At 42.0% G+C, this 17,714-nt stretch overlaps 1 protein-coding gene across 2 annotated transcripts in view; it reads left to right on the top strand.

Annotated features, from left to right (window-relative positions):
- Positions 1 to 12,900, top strand: part of HSD11B1 (hydroxysteroid 11-beta dehydrogenase 1) — a 45,524-nt gene extending 32,624 nt beyond the window's left edge. The window contains exons 6-7 of one of the 2 annotated variants that reach the window (XM_024750997.1): positions 10,530 to 10,673; positions 12,287 to 12,900. In XM_024750997.1, coding sequence (XP_024606765.1) covers positions 10,530 to 10,673; positions 12,287 to 12,516 — 374 coding nt within the window. In that variant the 3' untranslated portion in view covers positions 12,517 to 12,900. The remainder of the gene's footprint in view (positions 1 to 10,529; positions 10,674 to 12,286) is intronic. The other variant, XM_024750996.1, reaches the window with a different exon arrangement.
- The last annotated feature ends 4,814 nt before the right edge of the window (positions 12,901 to 17,714 follow it).

Raw genomic sequence — 17,714 nt, 5'->3', positions numbered from 1 at the left:
CCAGGATACTTGTAAAGGTCTCCAAAAAATCCTCTTGAAGTCCCTCTCATGCTGATTAAGATGAAGGCAATGCAAATGCCTCCCCTGACCCTTGGTGGATGAACCTGACCCTTAGTGGATGAACTGACCTCTGGTGGATGAACACATAGGACACTGACAACACTCCTCTCTCCAAGTACAACTACTTAGGCTTTCTGTGGGAGATGAGGTGATGCTGGTGGAACTGGTTTGGGTCCACCCTTCAACTATGGGGGTTCTTAAAATCTATTCTTTTATTCTTGCCTTAGGAGATGTGCTAAGGACCTAAGGAGGAGCTACATTTCCCAGGTCCCGTACCTGCACAGAAATGCTCTTGCCAAAGTTGCCTTGTGAAATTTTACAGGTTTTATCTCATCTCTGCAGGATTTTGTGCTGATTCTACACCATACACTCTCTTGTCTTCAGCCAAAATCCTTCCCTGGGTTTCCTCTAGCTGCTCTGACTGCCTGTCTCAGTTCTGTCTTGTTGGTTTCCTCAGGATTCTTTCCATTGTAAGCCCTTGTGTCTCTTTTCACCCGACGTACTCTCCCTGGACAATCCCATCCATTCCCATTATTTCAATTATTATTGGATAAATTGTGGGTTGTCTCAATACCTATGAAGACACCTCAGGTTACCAAAGCTTGGAAAAGAGATGGATTTATCTTTAGCACCCAACTCAACCCAAACAACTAAAGAGTTTAGACCATGAGGGTCCTAGCTGAGAAAAAATATTCTAGGAAGAGCTAGAAAAACTGGGCAGGACCCAGGCTTTGAGGCATGATGAACCTCAAGCTGGGGCTTGCTCAACAGAGGATGTGGCACATTTTCCTGGGGTCACTCTGAAAGTCTAAGGGCATGCAGGAATGAAGCTTTTCAATCCTGTGCACTTTCTTCCGAGTTCTCAATTAAAGTAGTTTAAAATCTGCCTTTGGAATGGAAATCATTTCAAAATCTCAGCAAAGCAGTTGGGGATGGAGGGTGTGGAGTGGATGAACAAAAGCACCGAGGCCTGCTTTTGACCTCTTCTGCTCAGCTAACAAGCTCCAGCGCGCAGCTCATCTGCCAGCTCTCTGGCTCTTGCTGTTTCTACAGTGGCTAAGTCCCTGCGTTTCTGGGACAGAGCTAATTGCAGTCTGTCCCATTTATCACCAAGTCTGCACTCTTACTTGTCAGATTCCGTGTCCCATATTTTGCTTCAGGAAATACGGTCACCATAGCTCTGGTTCTTTGTGGTCTAAAACTTCCCGGAAGATAAATCTCACTGCAGGCTCCATTCTCCCTACGTAAACCCAAACTTAACCCTGACCAAAAGCACTCGGGCTTCTAATCCCTTCACTTTCATGACTGAGTCATGCATATTAGAACAGTTTATTTATTTGTTTGTTTGTTTGTTTTATTTATTCATTCATTCAGTTATTCATTTGATTTAATTAGGTTCATATTCTGGTATATTTTTTATGAGCAATGGTTGAACGGTGGATCTCGTAAGGTGCAATCAGAAAACAAACTTATTCTTTCCTTCAGACCTGTTCTATGGGTGAGTTCTTCTCTGAACCTGGCTGTGATTGAGGGCAGATGGCAACACTCTAGGATAATAAAATATCCTCCAGCTGCTTCCAGTCTCAGGAAAGGTCTCACTTCAGTAATTAAATGTCCATTCATTTGTAATGACCTCATCAAGCTTGAACCTGTTGTCATAGGAGACCTGGGATAGGAAAGAGACATGTGTTCAACTTTTCCTCCTGTTCCGCATCTCCCTGCTCATCAGGCTCCCTCTAGCCTCTCCTATAAAAGGAAAGGGAGGATGCAGGGAAGAAAAGTTCAGGGTAGGAAAGATCTTCCTTGGCTGGTACTCAGCTATTACAGCATCAGTCTCCTCTGGACACAGTGCATGTTGAAAGCTCATGTTCTCTGGACTGGGAGGATGACCACACCTGACTCTTCCACTGGGCGCTTTCACGGGTTCTTTGGAGGTCCTTGCTGGGATACTGAGAGTTCTTCCTGTGCGCTGGGCAGTACTTGCTTATGTCATTTCCCTCAGACTCTGAGAATACAGTGGGAGTACAGGCGGATACACTAATCACATAGGGCTGTCCTTTTGGGCAGGACTGGAAATGACTCTAGGGGAGAAGGGATGAGCCCTGGGACAAGACCCGCAGGTTGGCAAGCAGAGTGTGGGCTGGATTTCAGGCCCCCCACAGGGAGAGTTCCCTTACGTACGACACAATTTGCACTAGCTCTGCAGTGGCCTTGCCCGTAACCAGCGCCTCTCAGGTTGGGTCAAACCTCAGCCCTGGGCTTCCCTGGTGGCGCAGTGGTTGAGAGTCCGCCAGCCGATGCAGGGGACGTGGGTTCGTGCCCCGGTCCAGGAAGATCCCACATGCCGCGGAGCGGCTGTGCCCGTGAGCCATGGCCACTGAGCCTGCGCGTCCGGAGCCTGTGCTCCGCAACGGGAGAGGCCACAACAGTGAGAGGCCCGCGTACCGAAAAAAAAAACAGCCCTTAGTGCCCTTCAAATTCCTGGGGACAAGTTCTCCACGAGGTGCCCTTGAAGCTCTTCTCACAAGGATTAACCCCTTCTTCTTGGAAGCTCATTGAGACACTGTTCTTTTCCTCTCCCTAACGCCTGTCCTTTCCAACCTCTTCACCTTCGGCCCTTTTTATTCCCTTGGGATGGTTAAGGGTCTACGTGTTGCAAACTAGATTTTATGTTTAGGGTTTTGGGGGGTTTGTTTGTGTTACCACATCCTACATAAGGTGCACAGGTAGTCTGGAACCTCCCTTCAGAATATGGAGGCTTTTGCCATTTACTATGTTCTCAGTCTTTGAACCTCAGCTGAAATTGGAGCAGGAAAAGTCATATTTTAACATCCGGTTGCATATTATTTATTCCATTTTGACCAGGTCCCCTTAGCTCAAAGATCCTTTTTGAAAAATAAAAGTTTGTGTTTTTAGAGGGCTTTTGCCCTTTTCAGCTCTCTGAAACTTCGAAATATATTTCACCTAGAGCAGAATGCAAAGGTTTCCTCACACAAGCTAATTAGCGTTATGTGGGGAGATGATTAAGAATAGTGCTGTGAAGAGAAAACAGACTTTAACGAAATGCACCAAGATTGTTTGGAATCGTGAGAACCTAGGAGGTTTTTTCCTCTTTCCTCTTTTTTTTTATTTTTTGATATGTTTCAGCTTTCCTTTAGCGAGCCTAGACTGGTTTACAATCCTTTATCTGCAATTTCCAAATATCCAAAAAGTTTTGTGGAGTAAAAGAAAAACTCCGAAAACCAAGGATTTTTTTTAAATAATTAATTCTATACGCAAGTAAATCCCCTACATACGAACCTTCAAGTTGCAAACTTTCAAAGATGAGAACATGCATTCAAATGTCCAGTCACGTAAGTTAGTTCACGTGTCTGGTGTACATTGCTACATACATGCATCCTCTACAAGTGGTTGTGCTTTTGTGTACTTTACTGTACAGTACTGTTTATGTGCAACACGAGGAGCTTACTAATGAGGACCTGATGGTATTGAAGGTCCAGAAAAAGGACAAAGAGAGACAAGAGGAAGAAGTAACTGAAGAACCAAAGAGATTCACGATGCAGGAAATGGCAAGGGGATTTTCTTTATCTGAGGAGGCACTGTTAGTTTTTGAGGCACAGGACCCGAATGTAGAACGGTACATGAAGGTTGCAGCAGCCATTTAGAATGCAATCCAATGCCACCGTGTCATCTATGACGAGAAAAAAAAAGAGCTACTACCCAGACATCACTGGATCATTTTTTCAAGAGGGTAGATAGAACTGAATCCACCAAGGAGCCAGAACCTGTGCCATCAACGTCGGGCATGAGTGAAATGGCAGCTTGCCCTCCGTCTCCTATTGCTGACGATCCTTCAGCTCTACCACCTCCCACCTCCTCTCCCTCCTCCAGTCAGTAACTCTTCTTGCCTGTTCACTCGATGCCAGCCCTTGTATGCCAGCTGTTGTATTGTACTACTGTACCTTTCAAGGTACTATACTATAAGATTAAAAATGTTTTCGTTGTTTTTTTTGTGTTTGTTTGTTTTTTATGTATTATTTGTGTGAAAAGTATTATAAACCGATTACAGTACAGTACTATATAGCCGATTGTGTTAGTTGAGTACATAGGCTAATTTTGCTGGACTTACGAACAAAGTGGACTTAGGAACGCGCTCTCGGAACAGAACTCGTTTGTATGTAAGGGACTTACTGTAATTTATTTAACTTGAACTAAAGTGAGGCTACTTAAAGCCTTTATCTCTGTATGAACTTTCAAATATCTTAGTGCAGAAATTATAATGTGTTTGCTTACAGGATGCCTCCCCAGGCCCTACTGGGAGTGTTATGGAATACACTGTATAAGCCTCACACCATCTTCTAAATTCCAAAACTAATTCCATAACACATCAGGCCCTAAGGGCTTTGGATATGTGCTTATAAGCCTATACTTCTACAGAGGAGAAAATATAATAAACTTTGTTGTTATTTTTCTTGTTCCATTGGCTTTTCATTGTAACTAACTCATTCCCACCCCTAGTCTTTGTACAAACCGTTCCCCCACCAACCTGGCCCTTCCTGCACTTTCTTTCATCAAAGCAGAGCTCAGAACTTACCTCCTGCAGGTGAAGTTTCCTGGTTAGTCCAATATGTTTCTTCACCTGAATATCCACTTTAGATCTGGGGCCGATGTTTTCCCTGATCATACTAGTATGAGCTTTAAAGAGATCCAACAGCTCATAATTTACTGACGGCTCATCCAATTATCATTGTCAGAGACTTCAGCCCCTTCCAAAGACCTTCCCCCTCCATTTCTCCTGTAAGTTCCTAGATCAGGTCCAGTAAGCTTATGTCGCCATACCTTTCCTGCTCCCATATCCACCTTTAAAACCACCCTAGATATGGTTTATGACCCTCTTTCCTACTGAACCCTTCAGCACAGCCTCTACCCCAAAACACCAACTAGAAGACTCTGAGGAAGAGGTGGGCTCAAAACTGCGTGTTCTTGACACATGGTGCTTATGGGAATTAAATATGAGAACTACTGGTTTAAAGGTTTGCAGATCAGTGGCAGGTCACAAAATTTAAGAAATGAAATATGGTTATAATGAATGTCAATGACAGCGACAGCCTTCAGCTGAAAAACTGACAGTACCCATAGGTAGTTAGGTTAAAGTGTACCTTATGCATAATTTTCATAATAAAGATGAAAAACTTTCAGTAGTCTGTTCAATCTTGACCCCTGTCTAATAGTTCAGTATTTTGTGTGTGTGTGTGTGTGTGTGTGTGTGTGTGTGTGTGTGTTAGTTTCAGGTGTACAGCAAAGTAATTCAATTATACATAATATACCTATTCTTTTTCAGACTCTTTTCTATTATAAGTTATTACAAAATATCGAGTATTGTTCCCTGTATTATAGTAGGTCCTTGTTGGTTATCTATTTTATATATAGTAGTGTGTATATGTTAATCCCAAACTCCTAATTTATCCCTCCCCACCTTTCCCCTTTGGTAACCATAAGTTTTCTATGTCTGTGTGTCTATTTCTGCTTTGTAAATTAGTTCATCTGAATTTTTTTTTTAGATTCCACATATAGGCAATATCATATGATATTTATCTTTGTCTGACTTACTTCACTTAGTATGATAATCTCAAGGTCCATGCGTGTTGCTGCAAATCACATTATTTCATTCTTTTTATAGCTGAGTAACGTTTCATTATATGTATATATATTTCATTTTATACACACACACACACACACACACACACACACACACACACACGTACCACATCTTTATCCATTCATCTCTCGATGGACATTTAAGGTGATTCCATGTCTTGGCTATTGTAAATAGTGCTGCAATGAACATTGGCATGTGTGTATCTTTTCAAATTAGAGTTTTTTCTGGATATATGCCCAGGAGTGGGATTGCAGGATCACATGGTAACTCTATTTTTAGTTTTTATGGAACCTCCATACTGTTCTCCATAGTGGCTGTACCAATTTACATTTCCACCAATAGGGTAGGATGGTTCCCTTTCCTCCACACCCTCTCCAGCATTTATTATTTGTAGACTTTTTAATGATGGCCATTCTGAACAGTGTGAAGTGGTGCCTCATTGTGGTTTTGATTTGCATTTCTCTAATAATTAGCAATGTTGAGCATTTTTTCATGTGCCTGTTGGCCATCTCTATGTCAATTCAGTATTTCTCTTCACCATTTAAAACGTTTTTTGAAACCATACAGCTATCTGATGAATTTTTCAAAAACTCTTCTGCCATGGCTCCTTCCGTACCCCTCTCCTTTCTTCCTCTTTCCCTTTCTCTCTTTTCTCACCTTCCTCTCAGGAACAACAACAATAAAAAAAAAAATCTGTCCCTTTTCTCCTGCAAAACAACTTAGAATCCTTATTATTTTGATCGTTACCTAGGTCGTAATCAAGAATACAAAACAGGGGCTTCCCTGGTGGCGCAGTGGTTGAGAGTCCGCCTGCCTACGCAGGGGACGCGGGTTCGTGCCCCGGATCCGGTCCGGGGGATCCCACATGCCGCGGAGCGGCTGGGCCTGCGAGCCATGGCCGCTGAGCCTGCGCATCCGGAGCCTGTGCTCCGCAATGGGAGAGGCCACAGCACTGAGAAGCCCGCGTACCACGAAAAGAATATCTCTTACCTTGAGGTTATATATTCACACATATTTTATTATTTTATTTTCCACATATATTCTCTAATATAATTTGAATTTATTTATTAGAATGGCATTTTTCTTTTCTCCAAATAGCTAGCTATTTGTTCCAACGTGATTTTTGGAACAGCTCATGCTTTTCTCACCTATTTGAAATACTAATACTACTAATAATAGCATTTACTAAGTGTCAGTTTGTCCTAAGTCTATTACATGGATTACTTCAGCTTAGTAATATTATTATCCACATATTACAGCTAAGAAATGGCATACTTGGGATTTCACACCCAGGTCATCTAACTCGAGAACTCATAGTTTTGACAATTGTGCTATTCTTATAAACAATTTGGATCTATTTTTGACTTAAACAACAGGAAAATTATTGACATAAGTGGAAGTCCAGATGCAGGGCAGGCAACTGACTTGGCTCAAGCTCAGGGTCCCCGTGACTCTCTTGGCTCTGCTCTCCTCCATGTGTGGCTTCATCCTCAGGCTGACAGTGAGATAGATGTAGCAATTTCAGCCCCCATATCCGTACACGGAAATGTCCAGCAGAAGAGAAACAGGATTTCTACTTTAAGAAACTCTCCCACAAGGGCAAAGCACTTTCCCAGATACTCCAACAAGATTCTGCTCAAGTCTCATTGGTCCAAACTGGGCCCCATGCCCATTCCAGTAACAATCATGGGCAAGGAGGATGGTATTAAATAAATCATACAAGCCACCCCTAGAGTTAGAGATGGTATCAGCTTTCCTTTGGCACATGGGCTACATAAAAGTGAGGGAGACTCTCAACATGGATTAGGTGCAGCTCTCTGACACAGAAAACCTAAAATAACAGTGGATGTAATAAGTTAAAAGGCAAATCAAGTCTAGAGGTAAGCAGTATAGAGCTAGGATGGCAGCTCCACGGTCACCCAGGTTCCTTCCTTTTCTCTAAATGCTCTGCCATTCTCAACATACGGCTTCTACTTCAAGGTCCATGATAGTTCTGGGGTCAACCTTCAGGAACCAAGAAGGAGGAAGGATTGAGAAAGGAGAGACTGATTTCTTCCTTTAAGGACATATCCCAGAAATCACATGACACACTTTTGTGTACAACTTATTGGATGGCACTTAGTCATTTGGCACCATCTGGCTGAAAGAAGCTGAGAAGTGTGGACTTTATTCCAGATAACAGAGCCCAGCTACAAATCCGGGATTCTACTGCTAAGGAAGAGGGGCAGAAGATATTTGGAGAGAATACTGCAGTCTCTGCAACAGGTGGAAACATGAATTCAGTTGGGGTTCTGATACAGAGGAAGAAAAGGGAACTGATTTCTTGTTAAGCAACAACAATGTATCTTGATGCCCTGCTTGGGTCTTTGGTCCAGCCTTAGACTAGTCAGTAACCCAGTGGTATCAGAAACTCTGATTGGCCATCCTGTGTTACACACCCATTCCTGGAACTTGACTGTAGAGTTATCTCAAGCCAAAACTCATGATTGAGGATTGAGGATGGAGTGTTTCCCTACAGAGATTTGTTTGTATTTTTTGAATTTTTAAGAGTTCTTTATATACTAAAGATTGATGATATTAAGCTTTTGTCTGACTAATATGTTGAAAATGATTTTCTAGTTTATCATTTACCCTTTATCTTTATAGTGAAATTATTATAGTTACCGTTTTGGCATATAGAAATTTTACATTTTGTATAATAAAATATTCTTTGCCTTTACCTGTTTTTTTTACTTTTATGTTAGAATGATTTTTCATAAACGAGAATCTGGTAAGTGTTTGCCTATATTATCTTTCTATGATTGAATGTTTTCATCAGTCAGGAGATTCATTCTGCTGCGCATGTAACAAAAACTCCACTTAAAAAAATGGCTTAACACTAAATAGGATTTCCTTTTCTCAGGTAATAAGTTCAGGGCTGGTTTGATGGACTTACTATATCTTCAAGAATCTAAGCTCATTCCACATTTTTGTTCTATAATCCTTAATTATATAATTAATATACAGCTTTTCCTCAAGTTCATAAATGACGACTGCAATTTTAGGCATCACATCTGTAGTCTACTTAGAAAAAAAGAGAAAGGGCAAAATGTAAAAGCTGCATGTCACCTGAATCCATCTAGTTTATCAGGTAATCAATATCTTTCCTGGAGACCCCAACTACTAGATTTCTCATTGGCCAGATTTAGATCACATGACTACCCAAAAGAGCAAGGGAATCTTGAAGAAGTAAATATTTTTATCTGAATACATTGCTATCCTGAACAAAATTAGATTCTTTTATTAAAGAAAGGGAAATGGATATTGGGTAGACAACACCACCTGCCATAATTTTCCATGTATCATTTTCTGATATATGACATAAAACAAAGAGCTAACAATTTTTTCCAATTAGTTAACCAACTTTCCCAGCATCTTTACTGAATAAATCATTCTTCCTTCATTGGAAGAATGGAATTGGAAACTTCATTATATTTTAAAAACTCACAGAGGTTCCAATTCCAATAATGGCAGGGTAATACCTAATAGACCAACCTTCTCCAGATAACAAACTTAGACAAAATACAGAAAACAACCATTGAAAGCACTGAAGAGAAGAATCAAAAGAAGAAACTGGAGAGTTGTTGGCACTTGAAAGAGGGAAATGACACTAGATGAGTTTCCCAATTTTGTAGCTTGTGCTCAAGGGCAGACCCCAATCAGTGTCATTTTTAGGATTGAAATCTGCCATCTTACTACCTTGTAAAAGCAGAAGGAAGAGTTTGGGGTTTCTGTAGCAGCTGGAAAGTGAAGGGAGACATCCCAGAAAGGAAAGAGCACCAAATTCTGTCTGTAAACCCTTCTCAAATCTCTATTTGTCCCCTGAAATACTCACAGGGCAGTGTAGATACCAAGAGGCCCAGTTAAGATTCAAATAATTAACAGAGATTTCATCTGGTACTTACTGCAAGAGACACAGAGTTTCAGCCAAGTTAACTGTCTACCAAAAACTAAAAAATAAAAATGAATACTCTTTGGAGGAATATGACAGAATCCAGAGACTCTTACAATATCAAGGATACAATGAAAAATTACTGCACATACAAGAAGAGGAATATGTGACCCATACTCAGGAGGGAAAGGCAATCAATGGATATCAGTCCTAAATGACCCAGATTTTAGAATTAGCAGACACGGATTTTAAAGTAGCTGTTATAATAACGCTGAGAAAAGAGTCTAAGGTCTCAGGACACCACTACTCTCTCATCTTGGAAAGGGTATAATGAATAGGTTATGCTATCAGGCATATGTCCACATATCCTCCAAAAACCTGAGTGAGAATTAACCAGGCTGATGAAAGTAAGAAAAGTGATACGGAGTAGAAAACAAAGACAGGAGTTTTCATTCCCCTTGCATAGCGAGTAAATCAGTGATAGGTTTCTGTGTAGACAGCCCTTGCCAAACCCTTCCAGCGCTCTTGGGTCAGAGGTGGAAAAGTTAGCAGCTGTGGAATTACATGGGTCTTTCATAATCCACATATTTACTATCTTTACTAAAAATCTAACTAATCCCTCTTCAATGAAGGCTTTCCTGCAGCCCACTCCACACTGCATCCCAGTCTCATCAAGGGGAGTTTCTTTGATACCTTAATGTTTTTTCTCTTTCAGAAATTCAACACAGCATAATAATCTCTTTGGGGAGTAGAGAAAAACTAAGATTCAAAGGGTAAAAGGACTTCACAGGGGTTACAATCCTGCTACTGATAAAACACAGATCAGCTCCGTCAGAGTTGAAATAGGTCCCCGTGTTAACCCATCTCTATATCATTTAGGGAAAACAGCTAATCCACTTATTGCTGCCTATTCTGCAAGCAAGTTTGCTCTGGATGGGTTCTTCTCCTCTATCAGGGTGGAATACGCAGTGACCAATGTCAATGTGTCGATCACCCTCTGTATCCTTGGCCTCATAGACACAGGTAAGGTCAAGAGACTGGAATAAATGGCCTGTAGATGGATTGTCTTTCTTACCATTGTGGGTAAAGAGGGTGCTGAACTCCCTGATATCGTCATGTGTCATGCACTGAAAACCAGTGACAGTGCTATTCTCCCTTTAATGAAGGGGCTCCACTGTCATTAGTGGAGCCTCTGACTGCTCTTTGACCCTTCTTTCCATTCTGACCACCAAGTGAGCTGAGTGACACCACACTCGTAATATGACCCTGTTCTAAACACCTTATGTCCTCATGAAAACTCAACGGCCATTACTTTCCTATGTGAGACTTATCAAATGTGAGTTTGTTCTCCTTAATAATACACCAGTAATAAGACATAGATATCATGAACCCTTTGATATGATGCACTGAGAAGGACACAGTATCATTTTGGGGGTATTCTTACCAAAAATTCATAACTTCATTCTAATTATAAGAACAGTGGACAAACCCAAATTGAGGGGCATTACACAAATCAGTTGAACAGTACTCTTCAACAGTATCAAGGCCGTGAGAGACAAGGAAAGACTGAGGAACTGTCAGAGATAAGAGGGAAAATAAGAAGAAATTACTACTAAGTGAAATCCTGGATAAGATCCTGGAATATATAAAGGATATTAGTGAAAAACTAAAGCCTGCAGTTTAATTAGTAAGGTTGTTCCAATTCTATCATATCTATTGTTGATAATTGTACAATGGTTATGTTGTTGTGATTGAAGGATATAAGGAAAAACTTTGCACAATTTTTACAACTTTTCTTTAAGTCCAAATGCAAGTTTATCTAAAACATGTGGCAAGTATGATAAGAAAACTTTATTTAAGGGACTTCCCTGTGGTCCAGTGGTTAAGACTCCGCACTTCCACTGCAGGGGGCATGGTTTCTCTCCCTGGCTGGGGAACTAAGATCCCGCATGCCGCGTAGCCAAATAAATAAATAAAAATTTTAAAATTTTTTAAAAGAAAACTTTATTTAAGAGTAATTGAGTAAATTGAGTAGTAGTTACAGAACGAGAGAGAGAGAGAGAGAGAGACAAAGAAACACAATGAAACAAGGATGGAGAGAGAGACAGAAGCTGGGCAAGAAGGACACGAATACCTGGAGGAAGAGAGCAGGTAACAAGAGTTTCCTTCTAAGTGAAAGTGATTGGTGTTGACAAGGGAGCAAAGGTCTGGATTCTCTCCCGTCATTTCCTTTTACAAATCAGTAGTCGTTATCACACCTCACTCTGGTTTTGCCCACTGACACTTCCCATCACATGACCTCTATCCTCATTCTGCTTCCCCATATTACTCCCTCACTCCAGCCAAAACACCCAAGAGAGGAGTGTGATTCAAATCTCCCAACAAGTAACCTCCAGCTGCCTCCACAAATCTTCATCCAGTTAGACGAGGCCCATACGAACACTAAGCCTCTCTTTGCCCAATAGGCCCTAAACATACCCAGTCTTCTCCACGTATTCCTACCAGGGCCCGTGGACCTTGCCGAGCAAGCACTGGCCAACAGCCCCTAAAAGCTAAGCTGTTGGTGTCTGCAGGCCTTCTATCGTGTAGACTCTGCTAGTCTTAGATAACCCCACTCTTCTCTTGTCGTTCTACAGAAACAGCCATGACAGGAACTGCTGGGATATACAATGCAGAAGCATCTCCAAAGGAAGAATGTGCCCTGGAGATTATCAAAGGGGGAGCTCTGCGCCAAAAGGAAGTATATTATGACAGTTCGGTCTTGACTCCTTTCCTGCTGGGAAATCCGGGGAGGAAGATCATGGAATTTCTCTCCTTACGAAATTATAATATGGAAATATTTATAAACAACCAGGTACTTCCTTAGGGCTAGGCATGATAAGGGGGCTTGGAACAATTCTGCCTGATATCTACATGAGCTCCATCCTGAAGGTATCTCCCCAGAGAGATATGAGTGTTCCCAGAGGGTTGCAAGTCACATATCACATCTCAAAATTTAAAGAAGCTCCTCTAACACTTATGCAGTAGAAAGTGTACGAATGTCATGAACCAGCAATTGTGAACCTGATAGTAACAACAGATATAATTACAAGATAGTTATATCAAATTTATCTCATATGTAATAATGTTATAATGCTTAGTCAATATCAATTATAATAAAGGTCACATAAACTTTATAAATTCATACCTCATGGCTGTAACTTCAGTTCATTCAGTACGGCTCCATTAAAACCATAACCTGTACATGTGAAACTTTTCAGTGTACGTTTCTTATTTTGTGATATGAACCTTTTATCTCTTTTGGAGTCGAAGAAATCATTCTACTCTTCATTTAGTGAACATCGTGTCTTTACCATTTTGTATATTTCAGACAGTCTTTACATTATTTCACACTGCTCCTCTGGGAAGGAAGACATCTGGGTATGAACAACCAGGGCAAATCCAAAGAAGTGGAGGTTCCTGGAAACTGGAGCCACAGCACCTACACTCGTTTATTGTACTCAGAGTGCATCAAGCAGCTGTACTCTACATGTGAACGCTCAGTAGTATATTAGAAGTTTGTAGAGGAGGGGTTGGAGTTCAAATCCTGTCACTCACACATTGAGTCATTCATTCATTCAACTCACACATTTAGTCATTCATTCATTCAACAAATATCTATCAAACACTTGCCAGGCATCACGTGACTACAACCAAAGAGGAAACAAAACATTAACAACTCGACAAAGCCCTATATTGGCCAGGTCCCCCAACAGGTAAGAGTGGCAAACTGGATAATTTTAGTAGAGGTTAATGAAAAGGAGATTTTTTACAAAAGTGTGGGCAAGGTTACAGGGAAATCACAGAGGTAATGTAGCATCTCAGGGTTAGTTGCAGCTATTTCCAACCCTAGGCCCACCATCGGGAAAAGAGGTGAGAACTGTTATGAAAGCCCAGATAGAAAGAAGTGTTTGCAGAGTGCCACATGACAAGAGCTATGACATTCAGTTAAAGGATACCACCAGCCCATCAAGGACCACAGGGGAGGGATCTGGGGAAATAAATATACCAGCCTCATTCACTTCCCTCCCTCTGATTTCTGGTTGGTATTTTCTATTAGGTGAACAAAGGGGCAAAGTGTAGATTGATATAAACCATACAGGTCAGCATACCCATACCACAGAGCGGGGTGGAAAAGGATGGAGAGTGTTTGGAGGGATAGATGGTGTATATCCAGCACAAACCCAACACTCCCAAATGTAGAGTTTCCACGGGAAGTAATGCTGGGACACAAGACATGGGTCTGGAAGTGTAGGGTAAACTTCCTTTTCTTGCTTCTTAATCGAGATGGCTGGTCAGCAGAACAGATTGGAGTCCATTGAGCTGCCAGCCGTATATACAAGGAGTTGGATCTGGGAGTGTGAATATGGCTGGACTTTTCTCAGTCCATAACAAGGACCTTCCCAGGTTATGTCCAGGGCAAAGAGAGCAGGAGAGACCTGACTGAACCTGTGTGTGAGAAAATGCACCAAAAACGTGAAGTCTGGTTTCTGACTATATAGCATAATACACACACACACACACACACACACACACACACACATACACATGTAAAATGAGATCTAGTAGATGTCTTGGTTTCTGACCAGTCAGATTAACACTCCTCAGTCTCCTGTAGAAATGAGGCTCCCTCTTCACAGACTTTGTTGATGACATAGAGTGCAATAATTCCTTAACTGAAGGGTGGGGACAATATTAAACGCGACTTAGAATTTGCTTGGGTACAGGTTAAACGTCTTACTACATGAGGTTTTCCCCAGAATCCTAAGGGGATGATCTCAGAAATTAGGTCTGAGAACCAATACCATTGACACCCTCATCATTTGCTGTCTTCACTAACCTGGACATTACAATTCCCTTGTCTTCAGCAGCACGACCTTACTATTCCAAGCAATTTCTGTCCAGGAAGATAAATGTTGCAAACGCATTTAAAAATGCTCAGCTTTTCAATAGACAGCATCAAATGGCTATTCTCTTCAAGGCTCTTTGGAACCTGATGTCAAAACCCTGTCGTCACCAATCTGAAATGTTTGCATCATGATCCTTCTCCAATCCTAATCAAGCTACCACACTGAAAGTCCACCTTAAACTAGACTCCAACACTTCATAAATACACCAACTTTGCCCTCCCCATTCTGAAAGGCTGCTAAGTCTCCATCCAAGGTAGTACTTCCCCTTACCTGAGAGAGCAATAAACTCAGCTCTTTCTCTCACCCACAGGTGGTTGTAGTGATCTTTTCAGGGAGCCCTTCCCAAGATGCCCTCTCAAGGTCCCTAACCCAGCTCCTTACCTGGCTCCCCTACCCCTAGATATCTGCCCACTGTCTCCAGAGGCAAGGTCCAATTTCAGTGATACCAGCAGCCTAAAGGCTTTTGTCATTGGATGAGTTCCATGTAAGAGAATCTGGCCTGCCTAGCTCACTTCATAATGAGCTCAAAAATATATGTGCAAGGATGTCTGTTTTCACCCTCAGTGACACAAAAATTCAGCATTCCTTTGTGGATTCTAAAACCAATTCCACTCTCACTGAACGTATTAGTGAGCAATGTCACCTTTTCCTAATATTTCAGAGAGGGGAAGGAAGACTGGGTTTACATTCATGGCTGGGCATCATTTAACTCAAAAGGGCCCCCTGGGCCAGGTCCCTTTCAAAGTGCTTCCTCCCGGCTCCACGTCTTCCCTGACTCAGACCCCAGTGTGCTCAGCCCCCACCCTCCTTCTGCTCCCTCATTTATCATGCAAAGTGGATTATGACTCCACCTGGAGGTCACCCAGCAATATTTTTTTAACAAAAATATTCTCTTACCATAAGGAATTACTGTCCTAACCGTTAGGAAAATCTTAAAGCCACCAAACATTACATTTGTGGTTAGGGCTAACCCTAACCAAAACATTGAAAACAACTTTACTGTCTACCCACAGGCTATCAACACTATGAAATGACTATATCATGATAACAAGGGATGAGGCAGATTTAAACGTACTCACATGGAAGGACCTTCAGGACATACTGTTAAGTGTATAAGGCAAGTTGTTTACAAATGTGTATAACATAATCCCATTTATGTTAAAATTATATACATAATATTTATATAGATATATACACACACATAATGGGAGGTGTGTGCACACATACGTGTGAGTGTCAGTGTGAGTGTATGGAATGGGGAGGCTAACTTGCATGAAGCACTCTTCTCAGGCCTGACAGAATTAGGAATGGCTTCCCTCTGAAGAGCAGACCTGTGTTTCTTGCAATGGCAGTGTTGTGGGTTGAAGTGTGTCCCCCCTAAAGATATGGTGAAGGCTTCATCTCCAGTACCTCAGAGAAACATTTACTTCACTCATGAGTCTGCAGTCTGGGCAGGGCTCAGAGAGGGACAGCTCACTTCTGCTCCACTCAGCACAGCTGGGCTGGCTCAAAGGCCAGGCATTAAATCATCTGCAGGCCCCGTCGCACATGCAGCCTGTGCCTGAACTGGAAAGACTTGGCTAGCTGGAGCCTGGAACAGCTGAGGGCTCCTTGGGCCTCTCTAGCTTTCTGTGGCCTCTCCGCGTGGTCTCTCAGAACAGCAGCTTCAGGGCTGCCGGACTTCTTACATGGTGGCTCCGGGCTCCAAAGGCATGTGTCCTGAGAGACAGAGACAGGCAGAAGCTGTATTGCCCATTACGACCAACCATATGCTATTAGTGAAGCAGTTTTTTGAAGACCCACCCCATTTCAAGGACAGGACATACAGACCCCAGCTCTTGATAGAGGAGTGTCATGTCACATCGTAAGAAGAGCGTGTGGTGTGTTCATAAGGAAGAGCGTAAGATGTGTGGATGCAAGTGAGAAACTGCTGCCCCGGACCCAGAATCGGGGGCTTCTGTGGGTGGCACAACTGGGGCAAGAAGCTGGGCTTGCAAGAGCTGAGACCCTGTAGATTGTCGACAGGATGGGGGCAGGAGGCTGATGACGTGGAAAGGAGACGAATGCCGAGACAGGGGCTTGACCGGATGACAACTTTACAGCCAAAGTCAGATTAAAATTAGTTTTACCTTCAGGCTGAACTTTTAGGGCTCACCTTAGGCCCAAAGACATAATAAGACTTCAGCCTGGGACTTCCCTGGTGATCCAGTGGTTCAGAATCCGCTTTCCGATGCAGAGGATGTGGGTTGGATCCCTCATTGGGGAACTAAGATCCCACATGCCTCGGGGCCACTAAGCCCATGCCTAGAGCCGTGCACAACAAAAGACCCTGCATGCCACAACTGAGACCTGACACAGCCAAATAAATAAATAAATAAAATTCAAGGATCTTTAAAAATAAATACATAATAGACCTAGAGTCTGTCATACAGCGTGAAGTAAGTCAGAAAGAAAAAGACAAATACCGTATGCTAACACATATATATGGAATTTAAGGGAAAAAAATGTCATGAAGAACCTAGGGATAAGACAGGAATAGAGGCGCAGACCTACTGGAGAACGGACTTGAGGATATGGGGAGGGGGAAGTGTGAGTTTTGACAGGGCGAGAGAGAGTCATGGACATATACACACTAACAAACGTAGTAAGGTAGATAGCTGGGGGGAAGCAGCCGCAAGGCACAGGGATATTAGCTCGGGGCTTTGGGACAGCCTGGAGGGGTGGGATGGGGAGAGTGGGAGGGAGGGAGACGCAAGAGGGAAGACACATGGGAGCATATGTATATGTATAGCTGATTCACTTTGTTATAAAGCAGAAACTAACACACCATTGTAAAGCAATTATACCCCCATAAAGATGTTAAAAAAATAAATAAATAAATAAAAAAGATAAAAGAAAATAAATAAATAAATACATAAAAGACTTCAGCCTGAGTTCAGTAGAAATCAGCTGCTTCTTGATTCTGCTCACTTATAACTTATTAGCCAGCATGGGGAAAGCAGAGAAGCTATGAAACAATATTAAGGTAGTTAGTAAACTAAACTTGTGGTCTTTCCAAGGGTGTGTTGGTAAATGCTTAAAAACTGGCTCTCCCGAAAAGAAAAAAAAAGAAAAA

This window comes from Neophocaena asiaeorientalis, unplaced genomic scaffold (assembly GCF_003031525.2).
Source record: "Neophocaena asiaeorientalis asiaeorientalis breed wild unplaced genomic scaffold, Neophocaena_asiaeorientalis_V1.1 scaffold67, whole genome shotgun sequence".
Classification (NCBI taxonomy): Eukaryota; Metazoa; Chordata; class Mammalia; order Artiodactyla; family Phocoenidae; genus Neophocaena; species Neophocaena asiaeorientalis.
Note: the sequence above shows the minus strand (reverse complement) of the source record. Positions and strands in the feature narration are given on the sequence as shown.